Below are 13,201 nucleotides of genomic sequence, written 5' to 3'. Positions count from 1 at the left end.
TTGGCAATATGCTTGTAGGTTATTTCATTACGTGACAGACGGGCGTATATGATACAAGGGACGTATATGTACATACAACAGCTCCCACTTGTGCAGCAGATATGGCTATGAGCCATTTTTAAGCGAGTTTTCTTCCACGGATTCTCGGGCCAACTGGTTACAGCAACGACCAGGTTAGCCAATTTTACGTTCTTCTTATTTTTCCATGTTTACATCTTTGATTGGAAACTATTGCTTTTGTGCAAAGCAAAGAGCTTTGACAATTTTACATGAAGCAAGGCTTCTCCCTTGTGCCAAGGTACTGCCCAATGACTTGGCATCAAGGGCAGTGGCACACAAGTTTGAAAAGACTTGCAAAATAGGGAATATCACCTCACAGAGTCCCTACCAGTTTAGACTATGCAAGGCACTTATGGTTTTGGTTCTCATGTTTGAGGCCATCACTTTTGCCAAGGGCTTAAAATTTTGTATGCACCGCATGCTAGCTAGGTGGATTCCATTCTGCCACCTCATGAAACACGCTTTCGCTATAACACGAGACACTTTGTCAAGGACAAGATAAGTTGTATAGCTTTGAGCCATTTTTGAATCTAGGGTAAGACCCAATTGTTAGTATTCCTTGGGTGATTGTTCTCAAGATCGTACAGCTCTACCCATTGGAGTACACATCTACGTTAATGGACAAGCAAGAGTCTTGTCATTCTGGATGTTTAGAGTGTCATTTTGCACTACATTTTTTCAATGCGACGCTCGAGTTGAGTTTTTGATAGCCTTAAACTCCCATCATCTGATCTCTACCACGGAGTATAGATGCAGCAATCAGTTGAGACAGCATGGCTGTCCATAAGAGCTAGGCATTTCACTTGTGTGGATCTCTGGCTCTCTCTATAGCACTACGGAATTGTCTATGGACATACTGTTTTGGAGTAAGACCCGACGGGGATTGCTAACTCTCCTCGTAGGCATTGAGGATCATAGTTTGATCTATTCCAGTTCTACTTTCAAGGAAAGCAACCCGTAATCTACCACGGGATAACAGACAAATTCAACTTTCTAAGTTGATTCCAATCATTCTGTACACGGTTGACTATGTTGATTACCGTTACCTGCTAGTTAAGCAGTTCCTCCAAAAGGTCTTACCCAGGGGTTTGACTACGTAGATTCTAACCAACAGGTTTAGATTGCGAAGGCAACACCCACGGTTTCTAGTGCAATGTTGCTTGTTTTTCCACAGGTGGACGAGGTGTTCTTGTGCATTTGGATACGGGTTAGTAAACATTCAGTTCAAATCTCCAAGTACGCATCTATTGACTTGTTGTTATTCCGTTTTTTAGTATGCTTTGCTTGGTTTTTTCAAGTCATATAACTACGCTTGAAGGTTTCAGAGCCATGCCAAGGGCATGTCGGAATGAAGTATTTTGGGCCGTAATGTCCACTATACATTATGTTGTTATGACTTGTAGGGTTGGATTTGGCACATGTTGTCACATGGGATACAACATGGTCTAGGAACTCAAGGAGTTCAGTTTAGCCAGTGTGGAGCATGATAATGAGGGTCCCTCTCACTCTTGTCACGAAGTGTTGCAGTTACCTCCACACACAAGTACAGCTCGTACTTGATGGATGTCACTTTTCTTGACATCCTTCTTTGAGACATATTCCACATGTGGAGAATAGGAGTCTTTGGGACTAACACTGGCGCTCAATTCCTAATGATATGTCGCGACAAAGTCCCTAGGTGCTGGTCGCATCTGTTCATTTGACCATTTGAAGCACACAATATCAGGCACAATTTCAGTGGCCAGAACTTTTCGGGTACTAAGTACAAACTTGTTGTGATAACAAGTACTGTGAAACCACTTAAACGGAGGGTCGTTCTACATAAAACAAAGAATGCTACATTCATGAGAATGTCTCATGGTTGGTACCTAGGTGTGACTGGGTTGTCACATTCTGTTATGGTCCAACTTTGCTACAAGACTTTCACGTACGTATCGTGGAAAGTCTCGTCATGGAATTGCGGTTCGGATATGTTTGTGTTAAATGCATGCACACTAGGTGTTATGGGTCCTAGTGTTTAACACAAATTTATTCGAGCGGCATGCAAATTCATGGACTTTATTCTTCTCCGCCCTTTTGCACTGCCCGTGCAATCTCTCTTGCAGATTTAGTATGAGTTTACACCCTGCCATACAAGGCAATGGCTCAGTATAGGTGTCTGGGGTTGGTTGGTCTGAACTCTATGAGTTTACTCCACTCCAACCCGCTTTCAACCTAGTTGGTTGCCTCCACTCTATATCGAGTATATGGCTGGATACTCACTGGTTGAGTCATAGTTTATCGTCAGTCGTGGAAGACTGTCTGTAAGTGGTTGGGGGAAAGTACCTTACTCTTACTGCTGCTATTCATCCCGCGATGGATGGACAGCTTACAAGTATTCTACAGCTCACAAGTATTTTTCTAGTGCTAAAAGATCTGCTAAGAGCATACGTTAGCACAAAGCATTCTGAATGGGCGATTCTCTCCCTATTATAGAATTTGCTTAGATTTTCAACTTTGAACACCTGTTGTGGTGGGGTTGGATACCGATTAAACAGTTTCATAAGTCAAGGACTTAGTAGGTGTGCTGACAAAGCATGTTGGTATGTAACCTTCATTAGGGGTGAACATATAGTTATGTGTGTTCCAAAATGTTCAAAAGTCTGCCATGAGGACACTCCCTATTCTGTCCCTCAGTAGCTATGAGCTTTTCAAGATACTCACGCGAGTTGGAAATCTGGCTCACAACTTCATGGAAAGTTGCACCAAGGTTTTCTTGCATTTTTCGAGTATCTTCAGAAAGTCTAAAAACTGGTTGTCTTTAGACACCTTCTAGTTGTGGTTACTCCTTTAAAGTACTCAAGTGAGTTATAAATTGAGTTACCATTTAGATACAAGTGGTTGCAAAAGGACAACAATGTTGAAAATCAAGATGTTGCTCTTGGTTTCATTGAACCTCCTCACTGCACCAAGTATCAACTATCAGGAAAATTGGCCCAAGTAAGGGATGCCAATAAGGAAAACATCAGTGTTCTTACGAAGATACTATCACTTGTGTTTTCGAGGACGAAAACGCTTCTCCAAGGGGGGAGTAATGTCAGGCCAAGAGCCACCCTGGAGGTCCAAGGACCGACTGCCAATGGAGATGGGATCCTAGGGGCAAGGCCTATAAAGGGAGGTTGGGTGGAGGAGCGAGGTCAGGCAGTCCCAGGGTTTTACAACATGCTCACGTGACACTCCTCATTTTTTGCAACTATCTTACACTCATATTGAGGTCCCCTTCTTGTGGATCTCAACCTACAAGATATACCCTTGTTATGTATATACTAGGAGTAGGTTGGAGGGTATACGTACACAATGATCATAGCACCCAATAGGTTTCTTTGGATGAGCAATAAAAGAAGCCACATACACAAGTGCAATTAAGTTTTTAAGCTCACTTTTTGATTGCTCAAATGGTGTGATATATAAGGCTCCTGTCAAACACGAATTTGAGCACCCTTGAGAAATCTCATTGTCAGACCTCATGTAGAACTGTGTAGTAGGCTAAGGGTCCGGATGCACATGCAGTTTAGAGGGCTATATTTAGTAGGCCAAGGGCCTCTATAAAGCATGGATAGGTGGAGATTAGCATGCGTGAGTTCCCAGTCTCTTAGATGGATATTAGAGCCAACCATGGAGGAGGGGGAGAAGCAGCATGGAGAAGGGGCATGGAACACTTGTTGTGCATGGGAGAAGCGATATGGAGCACATTCTCTCTCTCTCTCTCTCTCTCTCTCTCTCTCTCTCTCTCTCTCTCTCTCTCTCTCTCTCTCTCTCTCTCTCTCTCTGTGTCTCCTCGGGCTATGGCAGTTTCGATAGGGCATCTTCAGCAAGGCTGCAGGAAAGAGCCCTTAGACGAAAGGAGAGGCAGTGTCGAACTATACCGTTTTGAGCCCGACTTGCTCCAAAGAGGAGTGCCCCACCCAGCTAGGAAAGATTCGCTTCTTTGGTTACTCCAACAGAGCAACGCAAAGGGCGTCCCGAACATATCTTCTTGTTAGATCATACCGCCCTCGTCGTGCATAGGGAGATGCTGCATTTCACATTGTTTTTCTTTGTTTTTGCTTTCGCGGGAGTCCTGAGGGTGCCCTAAGGCCATGCTAAGGGGCCTCTTCCATAGAAAGATCGCCCATGCGAGGCGGAAAGAGGCGCTCCGCACTGACCATGAAGGTGTCCAAGGTACAAAGATCCATTCGCACGGCCTTTAATGGCTAAGCAAGGAAAGTATATTGACCCGGACAATATAACAATAATCCAAGGGATTACACTACAACTATACGGCCTCGACAAGAGTGAGAATACGGCAAGGGCCTCTTCAAGGAATACTTTAAAGCACACCATAAATCGCTGCTATCCATGCCAAACACAACGAAAATCAGCCTAGATAACGAATCTCGACAAGGACACAATCCTCCAAAAGGACATTTCTTGAATGTCCTTGCACAAGAAGTGCGGCTTCTCATATGCATGGCATCATGCAAAGAATATCGACAGCAAATGATTCTAACACCCATTGCTAGAATGGAAGCAAGTGCAATGATGTGAAGCGGAGTCTCTCACTCTTAGTGTCTCAGTTTTGATTTCAATTGTCCTAGAGCATGGCTTCAAGGCAAGTTTTTATCCACTAGAGGTAGTAAAAAATGGTCATGATCAACCCATTGTTGGCCAGCAAGATTCGACATGTTTTCACGGGTAATTGGCAACATGCATGCAATATAAGGCAACTCAGGTACGCTTTCTCTATTGTGAAATTATTGTAGATATTTTTCTGCTTCCAAGTTTCACTACGGTATCCTACCCAACAAGGTTGACAATCGACAGGGTTAATTTTCTTTTAACTTTGTCTAGTATGACAATGCCAAAAGATGCACCATTGTACATTTTAACTAAGGAGTGATGCTCAAGAATCCGGCTTGTATATAAGTAGCCATATATTTCGTTTGCCAATCTCTTTGATATGTCCTCTTTGTGCTATCAAGAGAAGGGGAAAAGCAAGGCTTCCAAGAGCACGACTCCATATCTATATATATGCATCGGGTGCATGGTCACTCCAAAGCATACACAGCTTGCCAGAGTGCAAGCAAAATAAATACACAAAGCACATTGGAAGCACGTTGATATCCATAGCTATGAGTTGAATTCAATGTCAACAATCATACCACCGAGTGCTATGACTTCCGATGCCCAGGGTGGTAATTCCAAAAAATCAATAAGTACATTAAATTTGACAAGCAAAGGTTACTTCGGTCAAGCACAGTTTGGCAGTTAGATGAAGTTGGATAGTTAAGCCTCCTGAGCTATCTCTCTCAATATTGGGCAATCTCACGATTCTCCATAAAACGTACAATTCGACAAGGTTGATTCTCTAGAAAATCTTGACACGGTCATTTTTCTTTTGCTTTGACATCTCAAGAGCCCATGTTAGCTAAGAGCACTCAAGCTGCTTTTCTCCCATCTTTCCGATGAACTTATGCGATTAGAAGCATAGAAGCTTTCAAAGTTTGGAATGTGCTATACAGATATAAGCTCACATTTTACATTTGACAACATCAAACTATGATGTATCCATGTCACTACAAATTGTGTAAGACACATACGACATAGTCTCACGCTAATGAGATAGTCGTTGAAACAAGGGCTTATCATAATATTTTTTTGATATGCATGCAAGGAGTGCCGGTACACTGAGATTTATTCCATTGAATCATTGTTTACGCTTTCTCTAGAACATCAACTACTCTGTTCAGGAAGAGTTAAACTCGTACATTGGCTTCTGATTGTTGTATATATATATGTAGAGTGGTGGACACTTTACATCATTGGCTATATGCACACGGTGCAGCCACCACGGATAATGCTTTCTGTGGATGGCAAGTAAGCATGGCTCAAATATCCAACAACTAATTCACGTAATGACATGAATTCACTAAGAGAGCCTCCAATCAGGTAATCTCTTGTATCAAACACCAAAGAAAATCTAATAGGACTACTTTGTTTTGGGTGTTGAGAATATAACTCTTCTTTTCATAGGGAGATATTATTATTTTAAGATCCAGTTATAAAATTCAAATTAAAGAGGATCTTCTGTTTATTTTATAGCATTCATTGTACCTATAGCTGTGGTATTTCCAGGGGTACGACCTAAATTACTCTATGAGTATTGAGTGTCACGGTTCGGCCTCTTCATAGTTGTACTTTTAAGAAAAGAAGTGCTCAACCTATCAAAGCGTAGTGGATATATTGTTCAACTTCACAAGTTGATTACAATCACTTTTGGACACGGTAGACTATCTTGGTCATTGTTAACTACTAGTTAAAGCAGTTTCCATGCAAACTCTAATCAAGGGGTTTGAAATTGTATAATCTAACCAAGGGGTTTGGATTGCCAAGGCAATACCCAAGGTTATCAATCCAATATGGCTTGATTTTCAATAATTTTTTGTTTAGTGTTTAACAGGTTAAAGATAATATTGGACTTTTCAGGTTGGATTTTTTTATAATGTATCTTTCAAGTTGTACCTTTCGGCTTTGGATGATACACTTGACTCTGAAAAAGTGGACGCTAATTTCAACCTCCAAATAAGCATATGATTTGATTTTATTTCATTTCTAAAAATGATTGGTTAAGTTTTCGAAGTCGGATGAATATGATAGAATGATTTTATCCATTTCACTCTTCCAATACATAACAAGGCCATGTAGGAGCAAAGAATTATGGGACAAGAGTGTACTAGATACATTTTTGCACCTTGTAGTTATGGACATGTACATAGTAAGGTTTTATTTGGTACATATTGTTAGTCACAAAGATGCAACATGGTCTAAGAACTCATGGAGTTTGGTTTAACTAGTGTTGAGCAAGAGTTATGACTAATGAGGGTTTCTCTCACTCATGTCATTGAGTGTTTTTAGTTATCTCCACACACAAGTACCTCTTATACTCGATGGATGTCATTTTTTCGGACATCGTTATATGAGACATATTCCACATATGGAGAATATGAGTCTTTGGGACTGACACTAGCGGTTATTATTCCAATTATATGTCGTGACAGAGTCTCTGAGTACTGGTCAAATCCATTTATTAGACCATTTTGAGTACACAATATTGGAAACAATTTCAATGTCCAAAATTAATGGGTGCTTAAAAGGACTTATTAAGGTTACAAGTGTTGTTGAACCACATTAATGGATGGTTATTTAAGCAGATAGCAAGGCTATATATTGTTAATGAAAATGTTTCGTTGTTTGTGTCTAGATGTGATTTATGTTTCACATTCTATTTTGGTACAGACATTTTAGCAAGGCTTGCAAGTGATTGCAATCGGGAGTATATAGTTTATTTTCATAACTATTAACCCTCATCTTTCATGTGTGCTATGAGCGTCGCATCAACCATAAGCATTGACAATTATAGTCATGAAAATGCAAGTTTGAATCAAAATTTACTAAATGCATATACATTAGGTGTTATAGGTCCTCACGTTTAGCAAAGGTTGATTTGGAACGGCATGCAAATTCATGAAATTGATAACTTATGAAGCATTTCGCACTTTATGTGCAGTATCTCTATGAGATTAATTGTGGGTCTACGAATCACTATCAGAGGTCGTGGCTCGTTGTTGGTACTTGTAAATAAGTTGATTGAACTTGGTACAGTTCATTCAATTCACTATTCAATCTCTAAAGTTAACCAAGTTGGTTGTTTATAATCTACACTTATTATATGGATTATTCATAAATATTAGGAATCCTTGTGACCCATGTTTACCAGTCATTTTTGCAAGATTGTATGTAAACCGTTGAGAAGAAACACCTCAATATTAGTAATGCCACTCGTCCAAAGATGATAGGTAGTTTACAAGTGTTAATCTTGTCCTAAAGGATATGCTAAGCAGGTACATTAGCACAAAGCAATCCAATTGGAAATGTTATTTCTCCTGTTGAAGTTTGCTTAAACAATACACAGCATTTTAAGACTAGATTTAGTCCCTTCATATTGTTTAAGTTAGGTTCTCAAACTAGATCGCCACTTATGGTGGGATTGTTTAGTAAGAAGAAATGATAGCAAGTCAAGGACTTAATCTTTGTTGATGAGTTATGTCAGCATGTCACTTGCTGGAAAGTTCAGAAGAGGTATTCTTTTAGGCGCCTCTTAGTTGTGGCAACTCATTTAACATACTCTAATGAGTTATTAATCGAGTTTACACACTATGTTGGATATAGGTAGGTTACACAAAACGGTTACAAAAGGAACAACAATGTCGAATATCAAATGTTCTTCTTGATTTCATTGAATCTCCTGCTAAACTGTCTTCCGATCAAATGTACAGCTAGATCCGTGAGGGATACCACTGTGGAAAAATTAGTGTTCTTATGGAGATATCACCAGTTCTGTTTTTGAGGACAAAAATGCTTCTTCAAAGGGGAAGTAATTTTAGACCTAAGGTAGAATTGGGTAGTAGGCCAAGGGCCGGGACTCACATGCGATTTGAAGGGCTATATTTAGTAGGCAAGAGGATGGAGCTCCAGGTCGCGTGGGAGGTGCAAGGCACAAGAGGCGACCGAAAAGGGTTATTCACAACACTAGAGACGGAGTAAGAGAGGGAAGAGGGGAGGGGGGGGGGGGGGGGGGGGGGGGGGGGGGTTGGCTCACGGGGAGATACAGAGGCTGTACAATACACACACACACATGCTACAATGGTGAGTTGCATAGCATCATGCATGCAAATGATGAGGACATCCATCGCTTCTCTTTGAAGCTCGCACGGAAGTAGGATGTGACGAGGGGCTGATAGGGGGAGGTGTGAGATCTTTTTGGGAAGTGGGGACAGGGGAGGGAATCTATTTAGATTCGAGCTAATACAAACAAAAAAGAGCAAGTATATTGTAACTAGTATGAGATGTGGAGGTTGTAATCAACACAAGGGTCGATGAAGCAATAGGTAGGCGGTCACCAAAAGGAGATTGGATTTACCACTAGTTTAGAGACACAAATGTAAACTATTCTTGAAATCTAGCTTATATGTATGTTTGTGATTTTTTGAAAATCATACTATTACTAGCGCTTGATTATCTCTATTACTAGCGCTTGAGGTATGCACTTTTGCATTGGACTAGGCACTTTGCCACTGGAGAAGCATTCTGCTATGTTGTCGGAGGTGTCAATCACACTATGAAGCTACACACCATTTGCACCTCTTAGCAATTATATCCACCAAGAAAACATTGTCATGCGTTGCTGTACACAAGTTACAGTACTCTATTGGCCCCTCTATCCTAGTTTGTGAAGGCTTCATTCAGTGCCTGGCCGAAAGGATAGAATAGATATTCCCTTCAAAAGAAATATATCATTATGAAAACTCTTAAAGAGTGGCCCTTCCAATTCTAGATGGAACATAGCCTAATCAAGGTAGGTTAAAATTTTCCTTTCCTTGAACCATTGGGATAACCCTTCAAACATGAGTTTGCCCTTGATCTCCGGAGTAATGACAGAAACTCGGTATGCTAAAATTTATGTTGATGTATGCCCATATGTGTGTGCGTGTGGTGTGTTGTGTTTGGGAGCATATGTTAGTACCTAGTTCTACACCCACTATTAGGCAATGGGCACTATAGACGTCGGCAGGGATGTTGTAGTATTTAGTAATACTATGCATGATGGACCTGATGGTTATATTTTGTTATGGGTGACTACCATGGGTCTAAACCCTGCACTTTCCTATAAGGGAGAATTTTGGCTTATCCTCATAGTTACATGGGACGGCGGGTCGGGGTCGGGAACGGGGACGAGGACGGGACGGCAAAAGTCAAGAAACGGGGACGGGGTCGAAACGGCAAAAAAAAAGAAGATTTTTTTGACATTTTTTGACCTACACACATGCAACACACATAGAGCATCACTTTGACCACAAATTTACACTAATTAGACCAAATAATATGAGTGATATAGACGCAAATGTGCTTATAAAACATTGAGAAATGAGGACCAAAGGATGGATGTTATAGCTATTGGGGTGCTTCAAAGTTCAAACATGTGGCTATTGGAGAGGAACTAGCCACTAGAAGTGATCAAATTTTCAAATTTTTAAAAAAGTCTCCTGCCGTCCCGGGGACGTTTTGCTTGCGTTCCGGCCAAGCAACCCTTTTGTCTTCCGTCCCCGTCCCGGAATCGAGCGTCCCCCGTCCCTAGGGTCCGTCCCCTCCGTCCCCTGTAACTATGCTTATCCTAGATTCATCTATGTATTTATATAACCCTTCGAACACAAGCCTTAGATTTTTTTCCCTTTTCTTGCCAAACTTACAATAGTGAGTGGATGCAAATTAAGAAACCAAAAAAGTTACAATGGAAACCATACTCCCTCTGACACATGGTAGCTACCAACAACCAAAATGAATATGTCTGATACATCAGCTGATAAAGGATGCCACCTAACGGCCACAACAAAGGGAAATATATAAGGACTTGGGGTTGCGGCCACCAAGGAGATAGCCCTACCATAACAACTCCTTGACAGCCAAGCCAACGCAACAAAATATAACACCGAAGAGAGATTAAGCACAGAGTATTACTTTTTTAATCTTTCTTTTTAGTTGGTTGACAATGTGGGTCGTAGCACTCGAGATATGAATCATATAGCTAACTAGATCTAACTTCAGGTCCTGTAATCCACTTGTATTAGCGTCGTGCTTTATGGGTTCATTGGACGTGTGAGACTCTATGTCTGGACTAACAGGGGACTCTGGTTTCTCTTGAGACTCCTTAGGGAGCTTAATTTGATTTCTCTTATAACTCATCAATCGGGCACCCAATTACCTTAGTTTTAACTTGTAGCACTCTTTTCAAAATCAAAACTTCATCTGATAAATGAATTTCAATTGTTTAATCTAGAATTGTAGTTTACTATGTGTGTAAGTGTGTGTAAGAGAGTTCATCCCCCAATGGAAGGTAGAATCCCCCTAGGGACACGAGATGTCCAATGTTTGGGCAGTAATCAATGAAAAAGAGATTCATTGATGGCAAGGCAAAACATATTTCCGTTCTGAATATGCATTTCAATTTTTATTGATTCTCAAACGTTACAAGTGAACAAACGATAGAAGTAAGGGTTAATGATGCGATGGAATATATAGATGGGTCGCTGATCAGAGGGGGCCGTGGACAAGCAGAGGCGGGAAAACAAAGAGAGAATCAGAGAGAAAAGGGATGAGGGGGGCGGACCTCTTGAAAGAAAGCAGCTGCAGATGGCGGTAGAACTGGTACTCGGCGGCGTAGTCGTGCAGGTCCAGCTCGTGATGCTGGTCGGAACTGTGGTAATGATGCTGGCGCCCCCCTTTGCCGAAGCCGAAGAGGCTCACCCGCCTGCACACGCCAAGGGCCATCATCACCGCCTCCAGCCCTGACGAGTAATGAAAGGCAGGCCCGTCCCTTGCCGCGCTCCACCTCTGTGCAACCTCCTTCAACACCATTGGTCCTTCCTCCTCCACAAATCTCTTCAGAGAATGATACTTTGCCACGCGCCCACACAGCTTGTCCAGCCGCCCGTCCACCACCAGCAGCGGCGCCCTCTCCTTCTCTCCGCACAGCGTCACCTCTGTGAAATGAACCGGCTGCGCTATGTACACGACCGTGGGAACGTGCCCCCCGTACGGCTGACAGAAGCAGCGGCGCTCTCCTGCGCACGCCTCTAGCACGTTGCTGTTGACGAAAGCCAACGTTGTCTTTGTTCCAACGTGCTGTTCCAGGCCCGCGATTCTGGCGTTGTTCAGGCGGAAAACCGCCTCGTGGGCATCAATGATTCCGCCATACTGCGCATCCAGAAGTACCCCGCTGTTGCCCACTACGGCGCAGCTTTTGTAAGGCTCGCCCGCCTTCGCCACGTAGCCGTAATGCGCTGCCCCCAGCAGTTGTTTTTCGTAATGCTCATCTATGGGGCCCTTCACGCTCTGCAGCAGCGTAAAGAGTACGCCGGGATCATACACGCGCCTTCTTTGCATCCACTTCTTCACAGATTTCCTGATTTGCGGCCACCTGCTCACGTACCAAGGACTTGCCAGCTTCATTGGTACCACGCGCCCCTGCCTCGCAAGCTTAAAGCTAGCGGCTTCCAGCCTCTCCCGCTCATTGATTCCCAGCAGTCCGTTCCATAGCTGATCTGCCAGCGAGGGCTCCCATACTTCATCGAGCATTACAGAAGCCTGCTGCGATAATAGCCGCTCGCCCAAGTCGACTGTCGCTAGCGCCTCCAGTCGAAGGTCGCCATCGCCAGCTCCCTCCCAATGCGGCTGTAATGTGGAGAAGTTACTGTGCCCGCTGGCCGAAGCAGGCGCGGAAAGGTCTTCAGCTTGGGATGAATCGAGAGACGGAAAAGAGCTGGCACTGCTGTTGTTCTCATGATCGAGCTGGGTCGGGTCGAGCCCAAGTGAGCGAAGTGCAGGAAGAGGTGCAGTCCGTCGAGATAAGAGCGCCGACAAAGACGCGATGCTGCAGATGGAGACGGAGATGAAGATGATGATGGAAATCAGTCTGCAGCAAGAGTAAGACATGTTTAGTAAATTAGGGTTCGCAAGCAAAATGAATAGCAGTATGTTGAGAGTGAGAAGTAACGTGATGCAGACAGCAGCTTATAGGCCCGATGGAGGAGAAGGAAGGATTAGTCTGCGTGCTGAAGAGCGATTAGCTCGGGAGATCTTCGACAGGGCGAGAGTAGCTAAGGCTGCGCTAGCAAATCCTGCTCCAAATCGAATCTGTACCAGCCCACCTCCCCGATACGCACGCACGTCTACGACGTAGTGTGAACCTTTGTCCCGTCTCACGGGCCCCTCCATATTGCTAATCAAATGTCCATTATCCTCATCCTACCCTGAAGTCCAAGATCTTGTGAAGATTTCCATACTGCAAGCAATAGGGTACGGGTGGCCGCTAAGAACCTGGCTTGTAGTTTTATCCCCAAAAAATAAGGGTAGTGTTAGGAAATACCTAGAACTTAGTCCCATTCACACTTGGGCACCCGCCTCTTTGCTTTTGCAGGGTGGCTAATACTAGAGAGGATGTCACATTGGGTTTTCTCTTGTAACTTGTCATTTGGGTGTAGCAAGTGAGATACATCAATCATAAGCA

The 13,201-nt window shown here is 42.9% G+C and overlaps 1 protein-coding gene across 3 annotated transcripts in view; it reads right to left on the bottom strand.

Moving 5' to 3' along the window:
* The window catches only part of LOC147458832 (beta-1,6-galactosyltransferase GALT29A-like), a 35,985-nt gene extending 23,078 nt beyond the window's left edge, over positions 1-12,907 (bottom strand). Inside the window, exon 1 of one of the 3 annotated variants that reach the window (XR_015187714.1) lies at positions 11,303-12,907. Coding sequence is in view for 2 of the 3 variants with exons in the window: in XM_086509702.1 (XP_086365828.1) it covers positions 11,227-12,627 (1,401 nt within the window). In the remaining variant the exon portion in view is untranslated. Of the gene's footprint in view, positions 1-11,098 lie in introns of those variants that run through there. The other 2 variants (XM_086509703.1, XM_086509702.1) reach the window with 2 other exon arrangements.
* Positions 12,908-13,201: the final 294 nt, after the last annotated feature.

The sequence above is a fragment of the Adiantum capillus-veneris genome, chromosome 4 (assembly GCF_014529385.1).
Source record: "Adiantum capillus-veneris isolate H3 chromosome 4, ASM1452938v2, whole genome shotgun sequence".
NCBI lineage: Eukaryota > Viridiplantae > Streptophyta > Polypodiopsida > Polypodiales > Pteridaceae > Adiantum > Adiantum capillus-veneris.
Note: the sequence above shows the minus strand (reverse complement) of the source record. Positions and strands in the feature narration are given on the sequence as shown.